Source organism: Leptodactylus fuscus, chromosome 9, assembly GCF_031893055.1.
Source record: "Leptodactylus fuscus isolate aLepFus1 chromosome 9, aLepFus1.hap2, whole genome shotgun sequence".
NCBI lineage: Eukaryota > Metazoa > Chordata > Amphibia > Anura > Leptodactylidae > Leptodactylus > Leptodactylus fuscus.
Genome location: NC_134273.1, coordinates 89,458,759 through 89,473,336, shown reverse-complemented (window position 1 = coordinate 89,473,336; position 14,578 = coordinate 89,458,759). Strand labels below are relative to the sequence as shown.

Below are 14,578 nucleotides of genomic sequence, written 5' to 3'. Positions count from 1 at the left end.
ATTTTCCAGGACTTCTATGTCACAGTCTGGTGCTGAGTCACAGTAACCAGGGATGGCCACCAGTCCGTGTATGGCGCTGTGTACTCCTGGCAGCTGAATGTGGAGGAGGGGGGGGGGACACCAGGTGTCAGACCAATCACCGATCTGATAACAGACCTCAGTATCTGTGCCATGTGGTGCATGTGACGGGCACAACCCCTGCACTGACCGCCATGTGGTGCATGTGACGGGCACGACCCCTGCACTGACCGCCATGTGGTGCATGTGACGGGCACGACCCCTGCACTGACCGCCATGTGGTGCATGTGACGGGCACGACCCCTGCACTGACCGCCATGTGGTGCATGTGACGGGCACGACCCCTGCACTGACCGCCTTGTGGTGCATGTGACGGGCACGACCCCTGCACTGACCGCCTTGTGGTGCATGTGACGGGCACGACCCCTGCACTGACCGCCTTGTGGTGCATGTGACGGGCACAACCCCTGCACTGACCACCATGTGGTGCATGTGACGGGCACAACCCCTGCACTGACCGCCTTGTGGTGCATGTGACGGGCACAACCCCTGCACTGACCGCCTTGTGGTGCATGTGATGGGCACAACCCCTGCACTGACCGCCATGTGGTGCATGTGACGGGCACAACCCCTGCACTGACCGCCATGTGGTGCATGTGACGGGCACAACCCCTGCACTGACCGCCTTGTGGTGCATGTGACGGGCACAACCCCTGCACTGACCGCCATGTGGTGCATGTGACGGGCACAACCCCTGCACTGACCATGGCTCCGCTGATTCAGGTCCTGTACTCCTCTGATACCAGATACCCCGCACACTTTGCTGCCTTCGTCTAGCGCGGTTCTCCCTGATCTCTTACCAGTGTATACAGGACACTTTCTGTATACTCCATCCTGGGCCATTAGAAGATTCCAGACCCCTCCTGACACATCAGCAGCCGCTCTGCTCCTCCTCCATGCTGTACACTGCAGGTCTGCTCTATTGTCCTGTATGATCTGCCCCTGATTCAGGGCACACCAGAGACTATACCTGCTGCTCAGGATCACTGCGGATGTATCGGGGGACTACTACCCCCATGTGGGGCGGAGACATGCCTCGTGTATCTTGTGCTTATAACATCAGGATCATTCATCATTGACTAATTTACCTGCACCCCGACCCCACAGGAGGGGGTGACCCATATAACGCACTGGTCAGTGGGGAGGTAAAGCTGTGGCCATACAGAAGAGGGCGCCAGAGCGGCACATACACCAAGGCAGGGCAGCTATATCTGCAGGATCATATACACTTACAGCCACATCTTTCCCCTTTTCCTGTCAGTCTGGACTGTCATCCTGGCATTGCATTCACAAGTCAGTAAACACAAGATGAGCAGTCCTATTAAACCCACAGAAAGTTCTGGATGGCACGGAGCGTGGAGGACACAAAGAACGAAGGCGGCGCAGACATATTGCTAAACGAAATATATAGACTTTAATAGACACCATTGGCAGATACAATAATTCATAGTGTGAACAGTGATGACTGGACAGGCTACATAGTGTGCGACATAACTTCACTATAGACTGTGGCACGGCAGCGGCGGCGCTCCCCCTCTTAGGCGCTCGCTGACACGACTTTACTTAGACCGGAGAAGTAGGATTTCTCGCGTTCGCTCATCACCTCGAAATGCAGCGGCTGGCGGCAGAAGTTACATTCGGCGGTGGAGTGCGGCTTCAGATCCAGGCCCACCGCCTTCCAGGTGATCAGAAGCTTCTCTGTGGGAGGAGCAGACAAGACAGGAGATGACCAGCACGCCCCTTTAACAGCCCCCGGCACCTGCTGTAAGATCTCTGCTTGCCTTCAGTGAATAGTAACAACACTGTCCTGACCTAGTCCTGCTGCTACAGGTGAAGTTTTGTAACAATGTGTCTGCAGACAAACCTCTCCTGTCCAGGCAGATCAGTCACTGAGGGTGGAGACTGGAGACCAGAATACTGCAGCTTCTAAAGGCCTTAAAGCTGAGACTGGTTGTCAGTGATACACAGTGACTGCTCAAGGACTGACACCTGCCCCCCCACCTTATATGGCTGCATAAATCAGAGACCCCCAGACCTAGTCCTGCACCCACAGCACACGCTCACTTGTCATGAGCATGGCAGGCTTAGTATTCGGCACCTACCCAGGAAGTAGCTCATCATCTGGGGCGTGTGGTGCGGGGTGGGGGCGATCCTCAGCAGCTCCTCTCCACGTGGCACAGTCGGGTAGTTGATCGCTTGGACGTAGATGTCGTATTTGCCCATCAGCTGGTCACAAATCTCTGTGTTTTTAGCAGCATCTGACACCTGGGGGGAAAGGAGGAAGATGAAGGATGGTCAGTGTGCTCATGTATCACATAGTGTGGGGGTGGGGGGTCTCCACTTACAGGACTCAGAGACAGGTATACATGTAGAATACAGACTGTGCGGTCACCACTGACTCCATCTACTGGTCCCAGTAGATATTACAGGCTCAGACTGCAGGATTTACTGGCACTGTGTATGGTGGGGGAGGGGGGAATCTATACAGCCCCCACCCCGACCTTCTGCTCCCGCTCCTCAGTACTTACCCTGATAGGGATGATGTGGCTGGGGCAGTGCACCACAGGGAGCCCGGCGTCCATCAGCATCTGCCGCAGCAGTTTGACGTTGCGCTGGTGCTGGCGCCGCAGAGCTTGCCCTTCTTCACTCTTCAGCACCTGCACGGACGCCATGGCTCCAGCCAGCAGCATGGGCGGCAAGGATGTGGTGAAGATGAAGCCGGCGGCGTAGGAGCGGACCGTGTCTATCAGAGCGCTGGTGCTGGCGATGTAACCGCCGACACAACCAAAAGCTTTACCTGGGAGGGACCAAGATTTATATAAAATTCCTAAAGAACGGAAGTTCTAATAATTACGTTTTCTGTGGCGGTCAGTGAATCGGCCCACAGCGGGGACAGAACACTGACAGACGCCGCGCCGCTTACCCAATGTGCCCGAGATGATGTCCATCTTATTCATGACTCCATCACGGTCTCCTATACCGCCGCCCCGGGCGCCATACAACCCGACCGCGTGCACTTCATCCACAAACGTGATGGCTCCGTATTCGTGCGCAACGTCACACATTTCCTCCAGAGGACAGACGGCGCCTGCAACAGAAATCATTACAGAAGTTATTGAGACGACTCACAAGGAAGCGGACGTCATAAAGACATGGCCGACACTCCTCAAACAGAAGGGCGAGAAATCAATAACACAAGGGCACAACAGGAACCAGAAGGAAGCCGTGTACACAGAACCCCTCCTCATGTGTGCACACAGGTGCAGCAAGAGCGGAGTTCCCCTTTAAGTTAGTTCCTTTGTGATTTGCATAAGGTAAGAATCCATTTCCTTTGAAGTCTAGGAGGAGTGAAAAACCCCGGAGGACAAAATACATTTTGGACTTTTTAAGATCTGTAACTTTCTGATTTGTTTTGTTCCAATTCTTAACCACTTTTAAGATCTCTGCTTGCTGAGGGTGAACGGAAACATTTGTTACATCCCTATGTAACCCAGTCTGACACAACCTAACCTGCTGCACAGACTGATACATTGTAGCAAACCATCAGGAGAGCAGCGGATTGTCTAGGCGAGATACAATGTAACAAGTCTCCATGTAAACCTCTGACCACAAGGGACACGGGCACTCACCATCCATGGAATGGACAGTCTCAAAAGCCACAATCTTCGGGGTGGAGGGGTCAGAATTCTTCAGCAGCTCCCGGAGATGGGCAACATCATTGTGGCGAAAAACGTACTTGGGCACGCGGCTATTCCGGATCCCCTGGATCATGGAGGCGTGGTTACCAGAATCAGAGTAGATCTCACAACCTGCAGGGTCAAGGTTAAGGGTCACAGGTCAATAGCCTGACTGCAATGTATTACTATCTGTTATCAGCCATGTCAGGAGAGGCCGACTGTAGGACAGGAGAATACAATCTATTACTATCTGTTATCAGCCATGTCAGGAGAGGCCGACTGTAGGACAGGGGAATACAATCTATTACTATCTGTTATCAGCCATGTCAGGAGAGGAGAGGCCGACTGTAGGACAGGGGAATACAATCTATTACTATCTGTTATCAGCCATGTCAGGAGAGGAGAGGCCGACTGTAGGACAGGGGAATACAATCTATTACTATCTGTTATGAGCCATGTCAGGAGAGGAGAGGCCGACTGTAGGACAGGAGAATACAATCTATTACTATCTGTTATCAGCCATGTCAGGAGAGGAGAGGCCGACTGTAGGACAGGAGAATACAATCTATTACTATCTGTTATCAGCCATGTCAGGAGGGGCCGACTGTAGGACAGGGGAATACAATCTATTACTATCTGTTATCAGCCATGTCAGGAGGGGCCGACTGTAGGACAGGGGAATACAATCTATTACTATCTGTTATCAGCCATGTCAGGAGAGGAGAGGCCGACTGTAGGACAGGGGAATACAATCTATTACTATCTGTTATCAGCCATGTCAGGAGAGGCCGACTGTAGTACAGGGGAATACAATCTATTACTATCTGTTATCAGCCATGTCAGGAGAGGAGAGGCCGACTGTAGGACAGGAGAATACAATCTATTACTATCTGTTATCAGCCATGTCAGGAGAGGAGAGGCCGACTGTAGGACAGGGGAATACAATCTATTACTATCTGTTATCAGCCATGTCAGGAGGGGCCGACTGTAGGACAGGGGAATACAATCTATTACTATCTGTTATCAGCCATGTCAGGAGAGGAGAGGCCGACTGTAGGACAGGGGAATACAATCTATTACTATCTGTTATCAGCCATGTCAGGAGAGGCCGACTGTAGGACAGGAGAATACAATCTATTACTATCTGTTATCAACCATGTCAGGAGAGGAGAGGCCGACTGTAGGACAGGGGAATACAATCTATTACTATCTGTTATCAGCCATGTCAGGAGAGGAGAGGCCGACTGTAGGACAGGAGAATACAATCTATTACTATCTGTTATCAACCATGTCAGGAGAGGAGAGGCCGACTGTAGGACAGGAGAATACAATCTATTACTATCTGTTATCAGCCAGGAGGGGAGAGGCCGACTGTAGGACAGAGGAATACAATCTATTATTATCTGTTATCAGCCATGTCAGGAGAGGAGAGGCCGACTGTAGGACAGGGGAATACAATCTATTACTATCTGGTATCAGCCATGTCAGGAGGGGAGAGGCCGACTGTAGGACAGGAGAATACAATCTATTACTATCTGTTATCAGCCATGTCAAGAGAGGAGAGGCCGACTGTAGGACAGGGGAATACAATCTATTACTATCTGTTATCAGCCATGTCAGGAGAGGAGAGGCCGACTGTAGGACAGGGGAATACAATCTATTACTATCTGTTATCAGCCATGTCAGGAGAGGCCGACTGTAGGACAGGGGAATACAATCTATTACTATCTGTTATCAGCCATGTCAGGAGGGGAGAGGCCGACTGTAGGACAGGGGAATACAATCTATTACTATCTGTTATCAGCCATGTCAGGAGAGGAGAGGCCGACTGTAGGACAGGGGAATACAATCTATTACTATCTGTTATCAGCCATGTCAGGAGAGGCCGACTGTAGGACAGGGGAATACAATCTATTACTATCTGTTATCAGCCATGTCAGGAGGGGAGAGGCCGACTGTAGGACAGGGGAATACAATCTATTACTATCTGTTATCAGCCATGTCAGGAGAGGAGAGGCCGACTGTAATGTTCTATGAGAGGGTGAATGCCAGGACAGGACATGTAGTAACCTCTCTTGTTCTTATCATCCCTATTTTGCGTAACTTCTCCAATTGTGAGGGATATTTGAGCCAAAAATCCCTGTAGGAGGCCACACCAGGTACTGGCAGAACATCAATCACTACAGGCTAGTTCTGCACACCGTGTTCTTGACCTGAACATTACACAATACCAGGCAGCAGCTTTCCAAATGTTGTGAAACTGAATACTGGGACTTGTAGTGTCAGACCAAGCACAGCCTGCAGACATGGGACAATAGAGGACTACTAGATAAGATGGCCGATCTCCCTGATACAGCTATGACCGTCACTTTGACCCCCTGATACAGTCAGAACCCTTCCCGTGGCGTCACTTACCAGGCAACATTTTAGCCAGAGTGAAGAGAGTGGAATCATTGGCCACAAAACACGAGGAGAAGAGCAGAGCGGCGTCTTTACCGTGCAGGTCGGCCAATTCATGCTCGAGGTCCACATGAAATTTACTTGTTCCGGAGATGTTCCTGGTGCCGCCCGCTCCGGCCCCATGTTGTTTCAGGGTCTCCCTATAGAAATAGGCCAGAAGGTCAGTGGGGGGGGGGGGGGGGGGAAGGCGCACACATCTTATATTTAAAGGGGAAGTTCATGAAGCAATCCTGGTTGGCTAACACCCCGTGGCTTTAAGTAATTGGGCACCACATTCGGGTTATGCAAACAATGGATTTACTTCACAAGCTTCCTCATTGTACAATGTCAGGTATTGGGCAAATAAAATGGACGAGACATTGTGACCGCTGAAGGAGGACAGAACGTCCGGCGTACAGGAGGCTTAACCCTTAGGGGACGCTAACCATCTAAAAGCCATACTAGTGTAGTGCAGTCTATGGCAGATTCACTGTGATTACTGGGTGATATTCAGTAGTTACAATACTATAGGAGCGCTGAGAGCCTTCAGTGGGCTCCAGGCTGCCATGATAATGGGACACCTCCTGGGATCGCACCACGGGGGGGGGGGTGGGGTGCGTCCAGTTACCAAGAAGGATAAAGAAAGCCAAAGTAACCACTCTGATGCCGTGGTTGCATTCGACCACAGCATCTGAGAGGTTAAATGCCTGTGATCAAAGTTATCTCTGATCACGGGCAATGCTATATGAAACCTGGCAGACCCCGCAGCTAGTGTGGCCGCCATGTTTATTCACACGCATCAGGACGTAACTGTACGGCACGGTGCATCTAAGGGTTAATGACCAAGGAAAGCAGAGGTAGGGGGGCTCGCCTATAGACAGTCTGCACCAGGGTACTAAAGCCATATACAATGCACCAGTGTCCTCCATATATACTGTGCACCAGGGTACTAGACCCATATATACTGTGCACCAGGACCCTGGAGCAGCCTATATGATACATAATGTCTGTGATCTCTGCAGTGACGCCCCCTTCCTTCTACCGCCTCCCCCTCCCACAGATTTTGCCACAAAGGGCCATTTACGGTTATATATAGTCTAATCCCCGGATCAGGAGGTTCTACTTTAATCCCCTCTGAAGAGGATGAAAACAGGGGCAGAAAATCCTGAAAATTCTGATTATGTTCTGTCTCTAGGCTCAAGTGCAAAGTACAAACCTGTATAGACTGGGTGCTCTGCCATGTAAGACCCCAGAGGGGCAGCTACAGTATATACCCCTGCTGGCCAGATGTCTGCTGTATTACAGGGGGGCTGTATTTTAGCCAACAACCCCCAGCAGAGCAGCTGCAGTCACACAGATTCTCTCTTATAGGAAACCCCCTTTCCATGAGGCCGACCCCACCGTAGCGTGTACCCAGAAGTCGCCGTATCGGGATAGTCTGCGCACTCAGACGTTACGTATCAGGGAGATGTTATCGGAGCAGTTTTCTGAGGGTTTTTTTGGGCTGTCATTTGGGTCACGGCTCTTACACGCTCAGAAGCCAGAACGCTGTGTCTTCATGTAACCGTGGCCTTTATCTCAGATAATTCCAGGATGACACTGGGAACACAAGGCTTCGCTTCTGACGTCACCGTAACATGAAGGGACGTTATCTCACCGGGGGAGGAGGCGAGGACCGAAAGGTGAGAATGACCCAGATCCCGAGGCCCCGCTATAAGCACATTGAGGTCAGGACAGAATTACCTTGTTATCGCCCCTTTATAATCATGTCCGAAACGCGTCCCCCCACCCTGCCGGGCCTATATACCAGGGTATAAATCACGTCACATGCCGAGATAAGCGGCTGCACAAATTGCTGCCAAACAAAGCAGTCAGTTGTAGTCCTATGTGAAAGATCTATACATGGTTCTGGCAGTCATCCAGCTTTCCCAGACTCCTGGTTAACATGCAGAGTTCCCCCATTGCTAGATTGATTTACCACTACAGGTCACAGAGTGGTAATGATGTCACCCAGCTTTCCCAGGTTCCTAAATGGTATATCCACAGAGCTCCTCCACTGACAGATACACAAAGAGTGAATCTAAGTATCCGGGCAATTAGGCAGGCTTAGCATTCAGGATTCTTGAAAAGCTGGGTGCCATCACTATGACCATAGTAAGGGACCCAGCTTTCCCAAGAACAGATAACCAAGACTTAAGATTTTTAACAGGTTTTTTTCCCTTCAATAAAATTTCTAGATTCTTCCAGAAGACACTCACATGACGGCTCCAACCACCTTGGGGTGTCGGCTCATCCCCAGGTAGTCGTTGCTGCACCAGACCGACACCGTCTTCTTACTGATCAGCGAGTCCGAATAGTCGTCGGCCATAGGGAACACCTGAGCGCGCCGGTTGACTGTCTTGAAGACGCGGTAGGTGTGATCTTCCTTCTTCGCCTCAATTTTCTTCTCAAAGAAGCGGTCATATTGGAAAGTGCGCACAGCTGAAAGACAAAGAAATGATAACATAATATGACACAATAGTGCGAGGACACAATGTACAGTCCTGGGGCCACAGGTGACACCGCCATCATGGCCGCCTGCCCAGCTCATCTAACCAGCCCCACCATTACATAGTATTCACTAGATGCAGCCTGCAGGGTAAAGAATGGTGGTCCTCATCTACCACACCCCATGTGCTATTATGTACACAGAGAAGTGTTCACATACAGATAGGACCAAGGAGGGATGTGTGACAACTACAATCAGAACCTCCATTCTTTATACTGCAGCCTGCATCCAGAGAGCCGCAACATGTGACCCAGCTTTACATATAATAATGCAGATTGTGGGAGTATTTCAGGGGCTACAGCCGTGGGGGGCAGAGAATGGACAGTTACATTTTGGCATATTATCCTGGAGAAGATGAGACACCAGCTCCGGCTTCTGAAATTGCTCCAAGACTCCCATCTTCCTCTGCGGCTTTGGTTCAGACATGGCCGGCTCCACTGCAGGTGATGAAATCAGATCTGAAATACAGAACACAGGAAAGTTTGTGAAACAGAGGATAATCCACTGACAATACAGCTGGAAGAATAGAATGCGAGCCGATCCCATGGGGAAGGGTTCTCCTTTATTGTGATCTCTCCAGTTACAACTTCCTTATAAGAAGGGAGCGGCTGAGAAAACAAGAAATCCTCACAGTATACCGAGGATCTGCGGAGTCATGCTGGGGGTAGTAGTGGCAGCCATACTGTGCGCTACCCAGCTTTCCCAAAGAGAGACAAGTGGCCGATTACAACACTGATGGTGGGCACAGAACGTACCTGTCCTCAGGCTCTGCATCTCATGGACGTCCTCCTGCAGGGCGAGGCTGGCCTTCCGGAACACGCTGCTGTTCTCCTGGCTCAGCTGGGCGGCCAGGAAAGGGCATTTAGAGGGGCTCTGACCGCCGCTGGCGACTCCAACATGGTCAGCTGGCACCGGAGGTGTGGCGGTGGAGGCGGCCGCTGGCACATCTGGTGATGGTAAGAAAAAGATATTATAGAGAGGCGGTGGAGGCGACGCAACACAGAACACCTTTAATAGGAAGAGATGGCGAATATCTCTGCAGCCCGTTACACATTGTTAGAAATATTGGTGAAAGAAAGGAAGGCAAAGGGCAGCCGAGTCTGGAGAAGCTCTAGAAGGGGCAGAAACTTCTGGAAGAATCACTTATTAACCTGTAAACTTAACTGACCTCCTCCCCTCCAGCGCACCAGACCAGGAACACTCGAGTTCATAGATTGGACTGACCTGGAGAGAATGGGCCGCTGATCTCTGGCACACCCCACCGGGCGCGACTCCAGGTACAAGAGTCGACCTCATCATACAGGTATTACAAGAACTCGGCTCACCCTGCCCAGCGATTGCAACACGGGAGAGGAGAGTCAACTGGCAGGGAAGCAAATGGCGGACTATCAGACACTGGATTACCAGTAGATCACGCCGGATCTTAATCCAACCCAGAGATCTAACAATCCGGCTCAGAGCTGCCGTATCAGCAGAACACGCAGACTATCCGAATATTAAAGTGCCAATAAGACAGGGGGGTGGGGGGTGGGACGTGGAATTGATTTTTACAAGAACTTATGATCTGTGACCTTGGTGTCAGTTTCATGTGAAGTCCAGGTGTAATCCTCCCGTGACGCCGCTTATCACCCTGATTTACAGTCTCTGGGTCACAGTTCAGGGTGATTGTTTTGAATGTGACTGAACAGGGCGAGGACATTCCAGAGAAGATCAGGGCCCCGGGAAAGGGGTGTCAAAGGGCGAATTCAACTATATGGGCCATGATAGGGGTCATGAGATATTGGGACAGGGGTCCTGGTAAATGTGGCAATGATGCACCCCACTGAAGGCTCGGGGCGTCTGAGACACAAACCCATCCCCATCAATGCATTTAACCAGTGTACTGCAGTGAGATATAAAGGCAAAGTCTGTCCATGGCCATCACAATCCTCAATAATATACTGTGGACAGGAGATGGGGGGCCCCTGTGGCCCTCTGAGATACTCCGTAGCAGTAAATGGCCCCTGCAGCTCACAGACTAATGGTAAGTATACAAGTCCCTGCAAACTAGTGACGGGAGCGTTATCAGCACATAGGGAATGGCTAGTCCTGTAGTGGTCACAGATACAGTCAGGGATCCTACAGAACAAGAATCCCTCCTATAGACAGGTACAGCGTGGTCAGGGATCGCAGTGCAGCGCTATATACCATACAAATACATGTAAACTGACACATTCACCTGTATTACTTACAATACGGGCTGCGATACTCTGCCATCTTTGGCTACGTGTTCCCCTAGCCTTCTAGCAGTGGTGTCCAGTCTGCGGCTCTAGGGCTGTGACACTCTGCCATCTTTGGCTACGTGTTCCCCTAGCCTTCTAGCAGTGGTGTCCAGTCTGCGGCTCTAGGGCTGCGATACTCTGCGATCTTTGGCTACGTGTTCCCCTAGCCTTCTAGCAGTGGTGTCCAGTCTGCGGCTCTAGGGCTGCGATACTCTGCGATCTTTGGCTACGTGTTCCCTAGCCTTCTAGCAGTGGTGTCCAGTCTGCGGCTCTAGGGCTGCGACACTCTGCCATCTTTGGCTACGTGTTCCCCTAGCCTTCTAGCAGTGGTGTCCAGTCTGCGGCTCTAGGGCTGCGACACTCTGCGATCTTTGGCTACGTGTTCCCCTAGCCTTCTAGCAGTGGTGTCCAGTCTGCGGCTCTAGGGCTGTGACACTCTGCCATCTTTGGCTACGTGTTCCCCTAGCCTTCTAGCAGTGGTGTCCAGTCTGCGGCTCTAGGGCTGCGATACTCTGCGATCTTTGGCTACGTGTTCCCCTAGCCTTCTAGCAGTGGTGTCCAGTCTGCGGCTCTAGGGCTGCGATACTCTGCGATCTTTGGCTACGTGTTCCCTAGCCTTCTAGCAGTGGTGTCCAGTCTGCGGCTCTAGGGCTGCGACACTCTGCCATCTTTGGCTACGTGTTCCCCTAGCCTTCTAGCAGTGGTGTCCAGTCTGCGGCTCTAGGGCTGCGATACTCTGCCATCTTTGGCTACGTGTTCCCCTAGCCTTCTAGCAGTGGTGTCCAGTCTGCGGCTCTAGGGCTGCGATACTCTGCGATCTTTGGCTACGTGTTCCCCTAGCCTTCTAGCAGTGGTGTCCAGTCTGCGGCTCTAGGGCTGCGATACTCTGCGATCTTTGGCTACGTGTTCCCCTAGCCTTCTAGCAGTGGTGTCCAGTCTGCGGCTCTAGGGCTGTGATACTCTGCGATCTTTGGCTACGTGTTCCCCTAGCCTTCTAGCAGTGGTGTCCAGTCTGCGGCTCTAGACTGACGGTAACTACAACTCCTATTGTCCCCTAACAGGCTATCGGGGGGGAATAGTACGGTCGGGTGAAGGTTTGGTGCTGCAGGTACATCAGTATAACTTACTCTGGCTGCTGCTCGAGGTCTCTTTGGTCTCCTGGTGGTGCGCGGCCGAGGTGCTGAGCTGGGCGCTGGACACCGGTCTTGGTGACATCATCACAGGGCAGTTCTGGGCGTACGAGATCAGAGATTTCCCAGCTTTCTGCAAGAAGGTCTGTGGGACCCTGGAAAGGAAAGGGCAGCGGCGGAAGATCACCTCCATCTTGGTCACTGGATCTAGGAGGAGACACAACAGGCAGAAGTCAGGGTCTGCAAAAAAAAAAAAAAAAAAAAAAACATTCAACGTCAAGGGTTAAAGAAAAGTTTCTCTAGATCTTTGCATTTCTTTGTCTTCCAGGGTTAGTGACTGAAAACAGGATTGGAGGCTGACAACCAAGCTGACTTAAGACTTCTCAGAGCAGAGGGTTTGGTACAATTGTATCAGGCTCTCCGTGTACCCAGACCAGACAGAGGACATCTATAACGGCTGCAAGTGTAACAAACCTCCAGCTGTGACAAGTAGGAGGTCAGGATGTAAACAAGACTGGTGTAATAAAGGGACAGGAAGCCGAGATTCTAGTAATGGAGACTGAAGAGACTGAGTCACTGATATTTAGGGGTTTCCCTCTATTGGGGTTGGGTCACTGCAGCTCTTACAACATTTTGGAAATCCTGGACACAATCCTGAGCGTTCCCTGGATTACGGGTTGTCACAGCCTTCCTCCTCCCTGTCATGGCCCTGTGTGACATATAAAGGGGTCCTCCGGGATTAGGGGGTTACACTACTTGCTATGATACACTACAATGTGTTCTGTCGCCGCTTTTAAGTGATGTCCGGCAGTCTAGCAAAGTAAATATTACGGATTAGGACAGATTGAGGACCCCTAACCCCCGCCACGTAAGGACACTCAGGGATTAGGGGCTTATTCATACGTCTGCTTGTGTTTGTGTCACGTGCGGTGCGCGGATGATCCGTTTCTCACATCTATGATAAACAGATTACGTTTATTTTCTCTCTCTCTCATTTACTACAAGATTTTGGGTCTGTGAAAGAAAAACAGAGAGCACTTGGACGGCGTCTACTGAGACACAGACTAGAACAGCGCCCCCAACACCCAGAACATAGAGTCCACGCAGACACAACTCAGCTACATCTACAGCCTGCTCACAGCCCAACACAACAAGGTCACCATCACTAATGGCAGGTCTTAGAGGTGACATTGGGCTCTGTTCACACCTCTGTCAGGAGAGAGTGTGACCCAAGATGGAAACCCGAGGGGCCGATACAGGGGCGAAGGGGCTGCAACTGCCAGAAATAGAGATCATGAGAATAATAATAAATAATAATTACAATAAATAATCTTATATTTCATTCTGAGTAATATTATGGCTAATAAGATGGAATTGATACAAAGACACAAGATATTCTTCCATCTAAATCTAAAGAAAGTTTCAATTCACTAAAAACAAAGAAAATGATGAAAAACCGCAAATAACCGGAAATGAATGTGAATGAGACATAAAATACAATGGCCGATATCGCAGAGACCATGAGCCCGGTCCCGGCACACACATGGCGGCGGCCGCAGGGTTCCGGGCACTCACCGGCTCGGGCGGCGGTCTCTCCTCGGTGAGCAGTCCCTGCTGCTGCCTCCTGTCTCCGGTCAGTCTGTGGCGGAGAGCCGCAATGTCACCTGGTAATGTAGGATCAATCTACACCGCCTGCTATTGGTCCAGGCTGACGCCCCGCCTCCGCTACTGACCAATCAGGACGACCCTCGAAACCAATCAGCGCGTTACTACAAGGCCATCACGTCTATCATGCTCGGTTGAGGTAGGGCTGCTGACGTCATTCCTTCAGGCTATTACTCGCTTCGCTCTGTCCCCGCCCATTTAAAGGGCAGCATCAGGTCTTAAAGGGACCGCGTGACGTGTAGTGGAGATTATTATCTATGAGGAAGATGTTATTTACATGTATTAATTACCAGGTAGCCATTAACGATTCACATGGCAGGAAAGGGGTTAAAATACTTGGGCACACCCCTTTAATACCCCCACTGAATCAATGGTGGGGCCCTAGTCTATTGGTTCCTCATTCACCATGACGTCATCACTGGAGACCCACAGAGAGAACCAGGATGAAGAAGAGGGAATTATCATTTATTTCTTATCATTTATTGTTTGTTTATTTTAACCCCTTCCTGCCCTCAGCTGTTTATTGGAGAAGCCCTTTAAATCAAGACCCCTCTACAGAGACGAGTGGGTGTGCCACCCCAAGGCAGAGGAAGATGGAGGAGAAGGAGTCTCCCTTCCTGCAGGCCTATGATGAAGGTTGTGGTGACTGGGAACCAATGGCGTCCAGGCGGCTACTGTGTGGTTAGGCCGCTCCCGGGCCATGCTACATGAAGGACATTACCCCTGTGCAGAGGAATGTGGAGGAGACGGAGTCTCCCTGCCCGCAGGACTATGATGAGA

The 14,578-nt window shown here is 51.0% G+C and overlaps 1 protein-coding gene across 2 annotated transcripts; it reads right to left on the bottom strand.

Moving 5' to 3' along the window:
* Positions 1–1,473: 1,473 nt before the first annotated feature.
* On the bottom strand, positions 1,474–13,811 carry LOC142218510 (5-aminolevulinate synthase, non-specific, mitochondrial-like). 2 transcript variants are annotated; one of them, XM_075287272.1, is made up of 11 exons: positions 13,709–13,811; positions 12,131–12,340; positions 9,498–9,689; positions 9,072–9,200; positions 8,453–8,675; positions 6,171–6,355; positions 3,708–3,887; positions 3,002–3,166; positions 2,607–2,875; positions 2,181–2,343; positions 1,474–1,776 (listed from the first exon to the last, which is right to left on the bottom strand). In XM_075287272.1, the coding sequence occupies exons 2-11, from the start codon at positions 12,324–12,326 to the stop codon at positions 1,616–1,618; spliced, it is 1,863 nt and encodes a 620-aa protein (XP_075143373.1). In that variant the 5' UTR covers positions 12,327–12,340; positions 13,709–13,811; the 3' UTR covers positions 1,474–1,615. The 2 variants fall into 2 exon arrangements, with proteins under 2 accessions (XP_075143373.1, XP_075143372.1); XM_075287271.1 differs by having other exon boundaries at positions 12,131–12,373; positions 13,709–13,809.
* Positions 13,812–14,578: the final 767 nt, after the last annotated feature.